The following is a 15749-nucleotide window of genomic DNA, read 5'->3' on the forward strand; positions in this document are numbered from 1 at the left end:
TTCTGGGAAATGTAGTTTTAAAAATAAACTTAATTTCTTCCTTGCTTCTGGTTGGTTTGTTATCCTAATAAGGGACAAAAGCTGACATCGATTAACTATTTTAATCGTCGTACGTGTAAGCATTGAAATATTAACTGTCACATTTTTTAAAGGCAAACAGTTTTGTACATGAAAATTAAACTACATTACCCAGAAGCTGGGCATTTAGTATGTTTCCATATGGCGACTTCCAGTGACAATGTGGACAATGTTGTTCGGACTCTGAGGGAGTCTTTAAAGTCGTTAGGGTTTGAAGTTTATCCTTTTAAGGTACCGTGATTATTTTTAAAGGACAGTTTAATGATATGATTATCTTGTCACGTGATTAAAAGCTGGCGTTATTATTTTTCTCTTTAGCTGGTGATGAGTAGCACAGCGCCAAGCTAAGTCCTGCTGCTTGAGAAGCCTGTCAACAAAAGAGTGGACTGTGCATATTAATATTTAATACTTCTTAGAACATAGGTTTTTTTATCCGAAGACAAACTAGTAGTTTTTCATGTCGGAATGAAGAACGTTTGAATGTAGAGCTCAGAATCAGGATCTGCATCTGGTGGATAGAAATGTGCTACACAGAAACTCAATGTTTAGATGTAAACAGAGTCTTTCAGAGGGGGTTCATATGAATTGGTTGGTACAATTATGACTAGAGATTCATGTGAACTATGATGTGTCTTGCATATAACGCTCATTAAGTATATTCATACTGATCAGTGGTAAAGTAGAAGTAAATCCAAAATCTCTACCATGAATTAGTTGTTAACAAATACATTCTAGGTCAAAACCATACACATTTTTAATGCATCAGGCCACATTTTCATATTTTCTTTTGTGTAAAAATTCCTGTGGTGGCAACTCCTTTGAAACTATGCTTGTGTGTGTTTGTGTGTTTTTGTACAGATTGGATGGTACAATGCAGTTGTTTCTCAGGCCCATCACCTCCAGTATTCAGCAGACACTCTGGCTGTGGTGGTGCTGAGCACTCCATCCATGTTTGAGAACTCATTCCTGCCATTCCTACAGAGATGTTCCTGGAAAGGCATCAGAGATCCCGTGGACCAATGTGTAGCCCATGCCATCTCCACCTGTGTCTCTGAGGTACAATCCAAATGCTGTTGATCAACATGTACAATATCTGATGTGTGCTTCGTCAGTGTACAATATGGTATTATTTTTGTTAACAAACATATGCATAGATAAGGATTTAGTAAAACTGCATGGATAGATACACTGCTGTTACTGCTATCTGGTGTCGACCAGAGGAGAATGGGTTCCACTTTTGAGTCTTGGTTCCTCTCAAGGTTCCTTCCTCTCAATCTGAGGGAGTTTTTCCTTGCCAAAGTTTGGATTGCTCAAAAGAGGCTTGGACCTGGATCTCTGTAAAGCTGCATTGTGACATTATATTGTTGACATTATAGTGCTACATACACAAAATTTAATTTAATAAAACATGTAGGCTAAACTGGAATGTCATCATGTGCAGTACATAGGGTGATACTAACCTTGTGTCTCCACCTTCAGATGTGCTGAGAAGTTTATTTTTGTCAGACCGTGCTTTAAACCACATCAATTTTTCTGCATGAAACAAATGAAAATCCGGAGGCATTTTGAGTGGCTTGTATTTCCAAAGCCGTCTAAGTTCAGTGTTTCTTAGCAAAGTTAGACTAGAAGACTTAAATAAACTTAATCTGGGGTAACTGATAAATCAGAATTGTTTGATTTATGTTTGCCCCTCTATTTCGTTAAGTATGTGGACATTATATGTACATAATCTTCTAAATACAGAATTTCACTACATTAAGGTGTACAGATAGATGAGACAGATGTTCATTTATACACACAGCCACTAATGAGTCCTTAGGTCGTTATGCCCAATTGCAAGTGTAGGCTAAAGAGGTATCAAGCTGCGCTGTGGAGCAGTGGAACTGTTCTCTAGAGTGATGGAGCTCCACACAGTACTTGCTCTTGTGAGTGAATAAAGCTAACAAATCCTGTAACTGCAGCAAAGTGGGGCAAATTCCCTGTTAATTCTGATGAAGATTTGCTCAGACTTGTTCTCAAAGGCACTTTCTCCGCAGTTCTGTGTTCTCTTACCTTAATTGTCTCCTGCCTTTTCAGCATTTCCCTGACCAGTCTGTGGACATGGCTTTTGACTATGAGATGCTGCCCAGCAGAAAACCAAAATTTCTGGCTCAGACTGCAGCTCACGTAGCAGGAGCAGCACGCTATTACCAGCAGTCAGATATTCAAGATCCTCCATGGGGGAACAAGGTACAGTACTATATTCAACCCCATATTCAACTGTGTGTTTACTAGGGATACTAGTGAGCTGTCCTTCACTTTAACGTGAGAGCTTTAACGTCATAGCTCTTTTAAACGAATTTCTATAATTTCTGCTGAGTGGTGGAACAGTCAGAATTCCTAATCCTCCCCATTTCTGAAGTGTCTTCTCCCTCTGTCCTTACAGAAGATGTTTGGAGTGTGTATACACCCTCGGCTGGGGGGCTGGTTTGCCATCCGTGCTGTGCTGGTGTGGAAGGATGTGGAAGTGGGTGAAGAACTGCAGCGGGTTTCCCCTCCTGACTGTGTCAGCTCACAGGAGGCCAGGATAGAGCTGCTGGAGAGATTTAACTACCGCTGGCAGGACTGGACCTACAGAGACGTCGTACCAACAGAGGAAAGCTATTCTCCTCAGCAGAGAGAGTATTTTATTACTCCTCCAGCTCAGCGGGAGGCGCTGCTCCGACAGTGGGGATTTCTACCAGACACAGAGGCTGAAGCACAGACTTCAGTGAACCAGTGCTGACAGTAGTCAGCAGACCTTTCTTTATATAAGAACTTCTGTATAGAAGACATGTACATCATCTGGATTTCCTTTAGATGTGAAGAGGTGGACTATAAGCACGTTAAAAAAACCTACAATAGTATCTTTTTCTTTTTATATAGATATACTTTATGGACAAAAGTATTGGGACACATTGCTCATTTATTGTCTCTTCTAAAATCTAGGTTATTAAACGTTCATCCTGCTTTAATGGAGTAACTCTCGCTACTATCCAGGGAAGGCTTTCTGTGGTTAGGATGTTAGACGATCACCACCTCACCTCACCTCACTCCCAACTGCCCAACGCTTTGTCTAGAAAAACACAGCTGTTAGTTGTGGTGTAACTGGTAGGTAGTTTTACTGGTGTTTAGCTGGTGTTGAACTGTTTTAAAAGTGAGCTACTCTGATAGATTCAATACATACACAATATGACTGGTGTCTGTACATACCTATGACCTCTACATAAGACTAATGAAAAGAGGAAAACCAGCTGCTCACCTCCAGACGAGTATCCGTGTGCATACACCACCCTGCTGACAATCCAGATCAGTCCCAAAGCACTAGCCAGTTGAGTCAGTTAATTGAGACGTAGGAAACACAGCCTCTGCAGCTTTATTAAAACATTACATAATATCTTTAGCCAATACTGAAGCAGTTTCTCTGTCTTTCATATCATAAATAATAATAATAAAAAGAAGAAAGACAATCAGCAGCATCACCTGTGCAAAAGTTTGGGCATGTTTCAGTGTCAGGACTGGGTAACACCCACCCACTGGAGGAAATCACAGTTCTGCAGCACTGCACAAGGTATCTCAGCATATGCCATCTAATAAATTAAGCTGAAGAGTTGGACTCATTCCTGCACTGAGGTTTAGGGTTGTTTTACTGAGGAGTTTTACTGTATTCAGAGCAGCAAACTAAATATCTGGTCTGCGGTGACTGCTGAGCCGCCTCACGCCAGTATACACATGCTGGAACCAAAGACTTGTAGACACCTGAAATCAAGGGTTTACACTGGAAATGCTTTACACTCCATTCTGGAAAGTTGCTGTGAGGATTTGATTGTGTTTGACCACACAGGTATTGGTGAGGTCAGGTACTGATGTTGGAGGATTAGTTTTAGATAACACTCCTCCACTCCGACTCATCCCAAATGTAGTGGATGGAGCTCCATCACTCCTGAGAGCACAGTTCAGACAAGGCTCAACACCTCAAACCCATGTTTTTTAAATGACTTCCTAAAGTAACAGAATTCACTCATTAGAAAGAGTGTCTAGATATTTATGGACATATGGAATATGATTTTTTTATATTAGCATTAAGAAGATGGCGGGTATGTGATCCGTGCTGGTGGTGTTACCGCTGTGTTCAGGGTAGATGGTGGTGAACATCAGGTGTGTATCAGGTCTAATGGGAGAGAAACAGAGGAAATGAGCTCTATTAAAGTTATAAACCAGCTGGATCGGCTGAATCATGCTGTCCTGTGTTTGCTCTCACTGTAGAGGCTTTATTCTCCTGCTGTAAACAAAGACAGTAGTTGAATGAAACTTCATGTGCGCCTCGATTTCTGCCTGACTAGAAGTCCATGACCTTACATTCACTGGAGCAGCGGATGAACCTGGATCCACGTGTTGAGCCTATCAGGAAAATCAGATCCGGACAGATCCGGACGCGTCGCTCCTCCTTTACACAGTTTTTCACTATTGAAGAGAAACTTTACACAAACCTGTCCTTTAAACTCTTTTAGACATTTCTGGAGGGACAAGATCCTCCACAGACACGGAAACACTGAATCAACCAATGGCAGGACGGAGCTCGGTTACCCAGAATGCACCGCAGACCTCAAACTCACATGTTTTCGGTAGTTTATCGTAGTTTGGAGAGACAGTGAGTGTTCAGACACACAGCAGTAGATCTTACTGATTTTATTGTATTTTGACTCACAGACTCGGTTTATGGTGGTCCTGGTGGTCTGGTCACCATGCAGTGGAGGTGTGTGGTGTGTTGGTGGGGTGGTGATTGAGCGAGGTGGTCTTCAGTACACTCTTGTTTCTCTTCAGATCGTATAAATCTTTCGCCTTTTACTAAAGATTTCCGTGGGGAGGAACATTATGAGTATCAACTAATTTTTTGATGCCCTGCTGAAAGGCGGGGTTCCTGAACTGGTACTAAAATAAGAGTGGGATCATCAGATGGGGAGAACAGGAGGAGCTGGGAGCTTCTGCGGTTTCTCTGAAGGTCGTGGTCAGTGCTGTAGGCAGTGCTGCTGTGTTTAGTCGAGATCACAGGCAGTGTGAGCCATGCTGGAGGAATCTCCTTCATCCGGGTATTACAGCTCAGATCCACCTATAAGGAGCACTGGGAGAGTCAGTGTTGATGCCCTGATGCTGCTGCTGCTGCTGCTGAAATGAGGGAGACTTACTTGTGTGTGAAAGGAGAGCTGCAGTGCTGAGAGAGTAGATACGTGTGTGTGTGTGTGTGATCAGCTACTGAGAGGATTTCACAACATTAGATATGTGTGTGGATCAGGTTTAGGATCAGATCAGGGGTCTGATCTCTCTCTATCAGACTGATGATCGGTGTGAAGTTGTGGGGATCTGTCGAGAGTGCTGGTGCACGGATCTGTCGTTTGCACGTGCGTGTTGTGGTGGAAGGTGAGTAGACGGGGTGGAGAAGGGTTAAGGGTCGTCCTCCTCGTTAGTATAGTGGACAGTATCTCCGCCTGTCACGCGGAAGACCGGGGTTCGATTCCCCGACGGGGAGATAAGAGTTTTTAATCTTTACATGTAGAGCTATGAAACTATGTGTGTGTGTGTGTGTGTTTTAGTTAAAGCTGTTAAAATGGGAGGAACAGAAACTGGACTGTTGTTGGACAGGGACTGTATGAACAGGGAGCTGCTGCAGAAACCAGAAGTTTACACTCACTTTATTAAAAGACACACGAGCTTTCTTTCCTCACTGTCTGACATGAAACCAGAATAAACTTTTCCCTATTTTTATTACTTTCTTCAAAGTCAAAAGTTTAAATACACTAAGATTACTGTGCCTTTAAACAGTTTGGGACCGCCCATATGATGACGTCATGTCTTTAGAAGCTTCTGATAGGTCTACTGGAAACATCTGGGTTAATTAGAGACACACCTGTGGATGTATTTTAAGGCACTCCTGAAACACACTGCTGCTTTGTGTATATATATATTTATATACATATATCTGCATGCATGTGTGGGTGTGGTGAAGGGTTAAGGGTCGTCCTCCTCGTTAGTATAGTGGACAGTATCTCCGCTTGTCACGCGGAAGACCGGGGTTCGATTCCCCGACGGGGAGACACACAGGCTTTTTTGGGGAGGGGGACAACTGCTGAGCTCACTGACCCCTGCTGGCCATGAGAGGAACTGTTTTGGAGTACTGAATTTCTCTGTGACAGGGTTGTAGGAAGGTGGTGTTTCAGTTTACACCCAACAGGACATGTCCTAAAAACATACTGACTGCATGTGATGAGTATACTTTATCTGCTGTAATAATGATCTCAGCAGGTCAATGCTATTTATTGATTCAGATGCTATTTATTGATTCAGATGCTATTTATTGATTTCAGCTCTGCATTCAACACCATCATCCCCCAACAGCTCGTTCTCAAACTGGACAGGCTGAGGCTGAACACCTCATTGTGACCAGGAGACCACAGGGAGTACGATTCAGCAGTAACACATCAGCACCATCACATTAAGCACGGGGCCCCCCAAGGATATGTGCTGAACCCCTTCTGACTCACGACTGCACCCCATCGCACAGTTCCAACACCTTCACTGAGTTTGTGGACGACACAACTGTAGTAGATGTCATCAGTAACATTGATGCGACAAACTCCTCTTCATCAACCTTTCTCCTCCCACAATTTCCAATGTATATAAGGCCCTCTCAAAATACCCCTAATCAGACTGGGTTGACCGTGACCGATCGAGTTGTACATCTCTGTGTGTATCAATAAACTCATCAACACTGAAGATTCAGGAGTCTCCTGGAGTCTCCTGTCTCCTGACTCCTGAATCTGTCTCCTGGACGCCGGATTTCTAACACTACAGAGACGAGGTGAACCAGCTGCTCCTGTGGTGTGGACACAGTCTCTCTCTGAACGTGGAGAAGACAAAGGAGGTTGTTGTGGACTTCAGGAAAATGCACTCCCAGCATGCTCCTCTGTCCATCAGAGTGAGCAGCACCAAGTTCCTGGAAGTGCACGTCTCAGAGGACCTGTCCTGGAGCAACAGCTCAGCATCACTGGTCAGGAAAGCTCACCAGCGCCTCTACTTCCTCCACAAGCTGAGAAGAGCCAGAGCCCCAACCCCCATCATGTGCACTTTCTAAAAAGGTGCCATCAAGAGCATCCTGACCAGCTGCATCAGCTGAGGAAGCTGGGTCTGCCTCAGGAGCCAGTTCTACACTGCAGTCATCGAATCCGTCCTGTGTACATCCATCACTGTCTGGTTTGGAGCAGCCACTAAGCAGGACAGGAACAGACTGCAGCGAACAGTGAGGGCAGCTGAGAGAATCATCTGTGACTCTCTGCCCTCCATTCAGGACTTGTACTGCTCAAGTACCAGAAAACGGGCAGAGAAAATCCTTAGACTCCTGACACCCTGATCACAACCTCTTTCAGCTACTCCCGTCTGGCAGACGCTACAGAACTATGTCCACTAAGACGGTCAGACACAAGAACAGTTTTTATAGTTTCCATCAAGAAGCTGATCACCATCATCAGTTACAGGCCATAGATACTACTGATGAGCTATTCTCACTCTTATCCTACAGTCACTGCATTACTGCACCATCACTCATTTCATGTTTACACTGCTGTGGGTCACAATATTTAATCTGTATAGTGTGGCATAGCTCTATTCTGTGAAAAACACTGTAAAGCTCACTGTATAGAAATGTGCTCGTAAGGTCTGTGTGTACTATTGTTCTCTATATTGTGTATTGTCTGTAGATTATATGTAGAGTAGCTGTATATTGTTAACACTAGAGAGTCGCTAACAGCCAGAACAAAGTCCTTGTGTGTGTGAACATACTTGGCCAATAAATCTGATTCTGATTCTGTGTGGGGTTCTCACAATGCGCTGCAGGATCTTGTTGCAGGTCAGATTTACCCCCTCAGCTGGCTCATCTGGTCAAGCTGGAAAAAATTTACTTCTAAGTATGAATAAAAAACTAAATCATTTTCACTCTTTCTAATGAGTGAATTCTGTTACTTTAGGAAGTCATTTAAAAAACATGGGTTTGAGGTGTTGAGCCTTGTCTGAACTGTGCTCTCAGGAGTGATGGAGCTCCATCCACTACATTTGGGATGAGTCGGAGTGGAGGAGTGTTATCTAAAACTAATCCTCCAACATCAGTACCTGACCTCACCAATACCTGTGTGGTCAAACACAATCAAATCCTCACAGCAACTTTCCAGAATCGAGTGTAAAGCATTTCCAGTAGAGAAGACTTTAATCTTACTTTAGTTTTAATGATATTTCATTATTTATTATATATATATTGTGACCCACAGCAGTGTGAACATGAAATGAGTAATGGTGCAGTAATGCAGTGACTGTAGGATAAGAGTGAGAATAGCTTATCAGTAGTATCTATGGCCTGTAGGTGCAATGGCTGTGGTGCCATCTGAGTCAGCAGAGTGAATAGAAGGGGGCTCAGCACACATTCTTGGGGGGCCTCAGTGTTCAGTGTGATGGAGCTGGATGTGTTACTACTGACCCGTACTCACTGTGGTCTCCTGGTCAGGAAGTCTAACAGCCAGTTACACAATGAGGTGTTCAGCCCCAGTCTGTCCAGTTTGAGAACGAGCTGTTGGGGGATGATGGTGTTGAACGCAGAGCTGAAATCAATAAATAGCACCTGAATCAATAAATAGCACCTGAATGTCCTCTTGAGTGTAAATTGCAACCCCCTGTTGGAACAGTTCCTCTCATGGTCAGCAGGGGTCAGTGAGCTCAGCAGTTATCCCCCTCCCCAAAAAAGCCTGTGTGTCTCCCCGTCGGGTAATCGAACCCCGGTCTTCCGCGTGACAGGCGGAGATACTGTCCACTATACTAACGAGGAGGACGACCCTTAAGCCTTCACCACACCCACACATGCATGCAGATATATGTATATAAATATATATATACACAAAGCAGCAGTGTGTTTCAGGAGTGCCTTAAAATACATCCACAGGTGTGTCTCTAATTAACCCAGATGTTTCCAGTAGACCTATCAGAAGCTTCTAAAGACATGACGTCATCATATGGGCGGTCCCAAACTGTTTAAAGGCACAGTAATCTTAGTGTATTTAAACTTTTGACTTTGAAGAAAGTAATAAAAATAGGGAAAAGTTTATTCTGGTTTCATGTCAGACAGTGAGGAAAGAAAGCTCGTGTGTCTTTTAATAAAGTGAGTGTAAACTTCTGGTTTCTGCAGCAGCTCCCTGTTCATACAGTCCCTGTCCAACAACAGTCCAGTTTCTGTTCCTCCCATTTTAACAGCTTTAACTAAAACACACACACATTTTATCACTCTCACACACACACACACATATAGTTTCATAGCTCTACATGTAAAAATTAAAAACTCTTATCTCCCCGTCGGGGAATCGAACCCCGGTCTTCCGCGTGACAGGCGGAGATACTGTCCACTATACTAACGAGGAGGACGACCCTTAACCCTTCTCCACCCCGTCTACTCACCTTCCACCACAACACGCACGTGCAAACGACAGATCCGTGCACCAGCACTCTCGACAGATCCCCACAACTTCACACCGATCATCAGTCTGATAGAGAGAGATCAGACCCCTGATCTGATCCTAAACCTGATCCACACACATATCTAATGTTGTGAAATCCTCTCAGTAGCTGATCACACACACACACACGTATCTACTCTCTCAGCACTGCAGCTCTCCTTTCACACACACACGTCAGTCTCCCTCATTTCAGCAGCAGCAGCATCAGGGCATCAACACTGACTCTCCCAGTGCTCCTTATAGGTGGATCTGAGCTGTAATACCCGGATGAAGGAGATTCCTCCAGCATGGCTCACACTGCCTGTGATCTCGCTACTGCTCACCGACTAAACACAGCAGCACTGCCTACAGCACTGACCACGACCTTCAGAGAAACCGCAGAAGCTCCCAGCTCCTCCTGTTCTCCCCATCTGATGATCCCACTCTTATTTTAGTACCAGTTCAGGAACCCCGCCTTTCAGCAGGGCATCAAAAAATTAGTTGATACTCATAATGTTCCTCCCCACGGAAATCTTTAGTAAAAGGCGAAAGATTTATACGATCTGAAGAGAAACAAGAGTGTACTGAAGACCACCTCGCTCAATCACCACCCCACCAACACACCACACACCTCCACTGCATGGTGACCAGACCACCAGGACCACCAGCACCAGAGTACCTCAATAAAAACTACACATCAGGTCGAAATGCAGCTCTGTGCTCCTCTGTTCTCTCATTTGATCACTAAACTACGATAAACTACTTCGTTAACTAGGAAAGTGGAGGAGTTGGAGACCTGCAGTGCATCATGGGTAACACAGCTCCGTCCTACCATTGGCTGATTCAGGCTGCGTCCAGAAACTCCACAAGTTGCTGCTTTTCTTACCGGTGCTCCTCTTCAGTCGACACCAGTGCTGCACTCCCAGACTGCCAGTGAGCAGCAGAGCAATGATAGAAATGTAGAGTCTAGATGAACTACCATGTTCCTCTGTTTAGTGGAACTGAGCTGAACTGTGTTTCTGCAGTGAATACAACCGCAGGTACTGTGTGTGTTCAGTACAGCTTTATTAACTAATATATTATTTATACAATCTTTATAAATGATCCTTTATAACCAGATATTATCAGACTTTTTAAATATTATATTTATTTAGATTTATTTAGTTTAATTCACGATTAAGTTATAATGACACAGTTGTAGTATATGTGCTGCTCTAAGCAACAGCTGTGATTGGCTGGGCAGTACTGGGGGTGTGCTGAAAGCAAGTGATGTGATTGGCTGAGTTCATCAGTAGTCAACATCATATCTAAAAGGGATCAGCTGTCCCATTCCCCCCATCAATGCTTCTTCTCTCCATTTCTCCTGCTCCTCTCCTCGCCTTGATTCCTCCACCATCTTCTGGGGTAGGCGAGGAGCAGTAGGAAAGGAGGAGTAGCAAAAGTTTTTGGACGCTGCCTCTGTGTTCAGTAAGAAGTGAGGGTTTTAGACATGTAGGCATTCCCTGAAGTACCCTGTACCCACTCCTTCAAATATACAAGCACGTTAATGGACTCCCTTTCTTCTACTCTATCTCCACAGCCATTTCCACAGATCAGAAAAGTCTCTGTCTCCTCATTCAACAGTCAATGGAGACTCCACCATGTCCTCATACTTACAGTTAAAGATGTTCACTCTCCCAGTTCACAACACCCACCAAACCGCCATCTATACCATCTGAAGAACAGAGTCAGCGCTCCTCCTGATAAACTGCTATTTAGGAGATATGGGGATGTCTTTGTTCTTTGTGGGGTTTCTTTGTTTCTTTGTGTCTTTGTCTGTAACTAAACAAAAAGTTAGGAAGTTTGTGTTCGGTAGATTATTTCTGTGTTGTAACGATGCTTCTTGGCAATAAATCTTATACCACTGGAAAAGCCTGGAAAGCCAGGAGCCTCAGTAGCGTGTGGAAGAACCACACACAGCCACAACAGCCTGGCACCTTCTTCTCATGCTGGTCACCAGCCTGGTCACACACTGCTGTGAGATGGCATCCCATTCCTCAACCAGCATTTGTCACAAGTCAGCCAACTTGGTTGTGTTGGTCACTCTGGCTCGAACAGCATTTATCTGAAGCAGCTCCCTGTTGGAACAGTTCCTCTCATGGCCAGCAGGGGTCAGTGAGCTCAGCAGTTGTCCCCCTCCCCAAAAAAGCCTGTGTGTCTCCCCGTCGGGGAATCGAACCCCGGTCTTCCGCGTGACAGGCGGAGATACTGTCCACTATACTAACGAGGAGGACGACCCTTAAGCCTTCACCACACCCACACATGCATGCAGATATCTGTATATAAATATATATATATACACAAAGCAGCAGTGTGTTTCAGGAGTGCCTTAAAATACATCCACAGGTGTGTCTCTAATTAACCCAGATGTTTCCAGTAGACCTATCAGAAGCTTCTAAAGACATGACGTCACCATATGGGCGGTCCCAAACGGAATCGTTTCTGATTTAACTACCGCTGGCAGGACTGGACCTACAGAGACGTCGTACCAACAGAGGAAAGCTATTCTCCTCAGCAGAGAGAGTATTTTATTACTCCTCCAGCTCAGCGGGAGGCGCTGCTCCGACAGTGGGGATTTCTACCAGACACAGAGGCTGAAGCACAGACTTCAGTGAACGAGTGCTGACAGTAGTCAGCAGACCTTTCTTCATATAAGAACTTCTGTATAGAAGACATGTACATCATCTGGATTTCCTTTAGATGTGAAGAGGTGGACTATAAGCACGTTAAAAAAACCTACAATAGTATCTTTTTGTTTTTATATAGATATACTTTATGGACAAAAGTATTGGGACACATTGCTCATTTATTGTCTCCTCTAAAATCAAGGTTATTAAAAGATTCATCCTGCTTTAATGGAGTAACTCTCGCTACTATCCAGGGAAGGCTTTCTGTGGTTAGGATGTTAGACGATCACCACCTCACCTCACCTCACTCCCAACTGCCCAACGCTTTGTCTAGAAAAACACAGCTGTTAGTTGTGGTGTAACTGGTAGGTAGTTTTACTGGTGTTTAGCTGGTGTTGAACTGTTTTAAAAGTGAGCTACTCTGATAGATTCAATACATACACAATATGACTGGTGTCTGTACATACCTATGACCTCTACATAAGACTAATGAAAAGAGGAAAACCAGCTGCTCACCTCCAGACGAGTATCCGTGTGCATACACCACCCTGCTGACAATCCAGATCAGTCCCAAAGCACTAGCCAGTTGAGTCAGTTAATTGAGACGTAGGAAACACAGCCTCTGCAGCTTTATTAAAACATTACATAATATATTTAGCCAATACACGCCAGTATACACATGCTGGAACCAAAGACTTGTAGACACCTGAAATCAAGGGTTTACACTGGAAATGCTTTACACTCCATTCTGGAAAGTTGCTTTGAGGATTTGATTGTGTTTGACCACACAGGTATTGGTGAGGTCAGGTACTGATGTTGGAGGATTAGTTTTAGATAACACTCCTCCACTCCGACTCATCCCAAATGTAGTGGATGGAGCTCCATCACTCCTGAGAGCACAGTTCAGACAAGGCTCAACACCTCAAACCCATGTTTTTTAAATGACTTCCTAAAGTAACAGAATTCACTCATTAGAAAGAGTGTCTAGATATTTATGGACATATGAAATATGATTTTTATATTAGCATTAAGAAGATAAAAACAGCGGGTATGTGATCCGTGCTGGTGGTGTTACCGCTGTGTTCAGGGTAGATGGTGGTGAACATCAGGTGTGTATCAGGTCTAATGTGAGAGAAACAGAGGAAATGAACTGCATACCGTCCAAACCGTTCCACAGATGATGCCATCGCTCACCTTCTCCACACATCGATGACACATCTGGATGCTGGGAGGGGTAATTATGTTAAAATGCTGTTTGTGGACTACAGTTCAGCATTTAACACTATTATTCCCTCAAGACTCACCACAAAGCTGGAAGATCTAGGTCTCCACCCATCCATCTGTGACTGGATCTCCAACTTCCTGACTAACAGACCACAAGCTGTTCGGGTAGGCAAGCATGTCTCACCCACCCTCACCCTCAGTACCGGAGCCCCTCAGGGCTGTGTCCTTAGCCCTCTGCTGTACTCGCTGTACACCTCAGACTGCAAAGCCACTTCCAGCTCCACCAACATCATTAAGTTTGCTGACGACACAGTTGTGGTGGGCCTGATCTCAGGAAATAACAAGAAGGCCTACCTGGAAGAGATTAGAACCCTGGAGAACTGGTGCCAGGATAATAATCTCCAGCTAAATGCCAGCAAAATGAAGGAGCTGATTGTGGACTTTAGCAGGAAACAGCAGAGGAGCTACCAACCTGTCCACATCAGTGGAACGGCGGTGGATAGGGTAGGAAGCTTCAAATACCTTGGAGTGACCATCTCTCAGGACCTGTCATGGAGTTGCCACATCAACACATAACGAAGAAGGCTCGTCAGCGCCTATACCACCTGAGACGACTGAGGGACTTCAGACTGCCCTCCAAGGTACTACGATCCTTCTACTCCTGCACCATCGAGAGCATCCTCACGGGGAACATCACAGTCTGGTTTGGGAACAGCACCAAGCAGGACAGGCAAGCGCTACAACGAGTGAGACGTTCAGCAGAGCGAATCACTAGGATGGAGTTTCCTGACCTGCAGTCCATCTACAAGAAGCGGTGTTGGACCAAGGCCAAGAAGATTGTGAAGGACCCCAGTCATCCCAACAATGGACTGTTCTCTCTGTTGCCCTCGGGGAAACGCTTAAGAACCCTGAAGGCTAACACAGAGAGAATGAGGAGGAGCTTCTTTCCACAAGCCATCCGTGCCTTGAATGGGGACAGGGACTTAGGACACTAAATCAAAGTATCTACATACACAAACTGGACCCTCACTCACTACAATACACAACCATGGCTCACGGAAAACACACTACGGACAACAATGAAAATATTTCTTTTTAACTCACACATACACTCACATACAGATAAATATGTACATATGTATATGTATGTATATATATACACACACACACACACAGACACGCACTATTTCATCTCTGTATATATATTTGTATATTTGTAATCTGTATTTTTTTTTGCTTATATTTCTATATTTTCATATTTTTATATTCTATTCTTTAACTTAAATGTAACTTATTCTATTTTTATTTTCTTCATTTTTATTTTATTTTTCTTTTGCACTTTTGCACTTTACTTCATTAAGTTAAGGTTTAGTTAAGTTTAAATGTAGATTTTTATTGTATAGCTTGATGTGGGCAGACTGTCAAAAAAGCATTTCACTGCAAGTTATACTGTGTATGACTATGTATGTGACAAATAAAATTTGATTTGATTTTTGATTTGATTTGAAATGAGCTCTATTAAAGTTATAAACCAGCTGGATCGGCTGAATCATGCTGTCCTGTGTTTGCTCTCACTGTAGAGGCTTTATTCTCCTGCTGTAAACAAAGACAGTAGTTGAATGAAACTTCATGTGCGCCTCGATTTCTGCCTGACTAGAAGTCCATGACCTTACATTCACTGGAGCAGCGGATGAACCTGGATCCACGTGTTGAGCCTATCAGGAAAATCAGATCCGGACAGATCCGGACGCGTCGCTCCTCCTTTACACAGTTTTTCACTATTGAAGCGAATCTTTACACAAACCTGTCCTTTAAACTCTTTTAGACATTTCTGGAGGGACAAGATCCTCCACAGACACGGAAACACTGAATCAACCAATGGCAGGACGGAGCTCGGTTACCCAGAATGCACCGCAGACCTCAAACTCACATGTTTTCGGTAGTTTATCGTAGTTTGGAGAGACAGTGAGTGTTCAGACACTCAGCAGTAGATCTTACTGATTTTATTGTATTTTGACTCACAGACTCGGTTTATGGTGGTCCTGGTGGTCTGGTCACCATGCAGTGGAGGTGTGTGGTGTGTTGGTGGGGTGGTGATTGAGCGAGGTGGTCTTCAGTACACTCTTGTTTCTCTTCAGATCGTATAAATCTTTCGCCTTTTACTAAAGATTTCCGTGGGGAGGAACATTATGAGTATCAACTAATTTTTTGATGCCCTGCTGAAAGGCGGGGTTCC

The 15749-nt window shown here is 43.8% G+C and overlaps 1 protein-coding gene and 6 non-coding genes across 7 annotated transcripts; 4 read left to right on the top strand and 3 right to left on the bottom strand.

Moving 5' to 3' along the window:
• The first annotated feature begins 219 nt into the window (after window positions 1-219).
• On the top strand, window positions 220-3133 carry mmachc (metabolism of cobalamin associated C). The gene is made up of 4 exons (XM_072696015.1): window positions 220-309; window positions 937-1134; window positions 2155-2307; window positions 2504-3133. Exons 1-4 carry the CDS (start codon window positions 220-222, stop codon window positions 2840-2842), a joined length of 780 nt encoding a protein of 259 aa, XP_072552116.1. The 3' UTR covers window positions 2843-3133.
• A 1767-nt stretch (window positions 3134-4900) lies between these two features.
• Window positions 4901-5015, top strand: LOC140538267 (U5 spliceosomal RNA). The gene has a single exon (XR_011977727.1). It is a non-coding gene; the product is annotated as a U5 spliceosomal RNA (small nuclear RNA).
• Window positions 5016-5551: 536 nt separating this feature from the next.
• Window positions 5552-5623, top strand: trnad-guc (transfer RNA aspartic acid (anticodon GUC)). The gene has a single exon. It is a non-coding gene; the product is annotated as a tRNA-Asp (tRNA).
• A 3853-nt stretch (window positions 5624-9476) lies between these two features.
• Window positions 9477-9548, bottom strand: trnad-guc (transfer RNA aspartic acid (anticodon GUC)). Its single transcript has one exon. It is a non-coding gene; the product is annotated as a tRNA-Asp (tRNA).
• Window positions 9549-10091: 543 nt separating this feature from the next.
• LOC140538269 (U5 spliceosomal RNA) lies at window positions 10092-10206 on the bottom strand. The gene has a single exon (XR_011977728.1). It is a non-coding gene; the product is annotated as a U5 spliceosomal RNA (small nuclear RNA).
• A 1614-nt stretch (window positions 10207-11820) lies between these two features.
• On the bottom strand, window positions 11821-11892 carry trnad-guc (transfer RNA aspartic acid (anticodon GUC)). Its single transcript has one exon. It is a non-coding gene; the product is annotated as a tRNA-Asp (tRNA).
• A 3739-nt stretch (window positions 11893-15631) lies between these two features.
• On the top strand, window positions 15632-15746 carry LOC140538275 (U5 spliceosomal RNA). The gene has a single exon (XR_011977729.1). It is a non-coding gene; the product is annotated as a U5 spliceosomal RNA (small nuclear RNA).
• Window positions 15747-15749: the final 3 nt, after the last annotated feature.

This window comes from Salminus brasiliensis, chromosome 1 (genome assembly GCF_030463535.1).
Source record: "Salminus brasiliensis chromosome 1, fSalBra1.hap2, whole genome shotgun sequence".
In the NCBI taxonomy this organism is placed as follows: domain Eukaryota; kingdom Metazoa; phylum Chordata; class Actinopteri; order Characiformes; family Bryconidae; genus Salminus; species Salminus brasiliensis.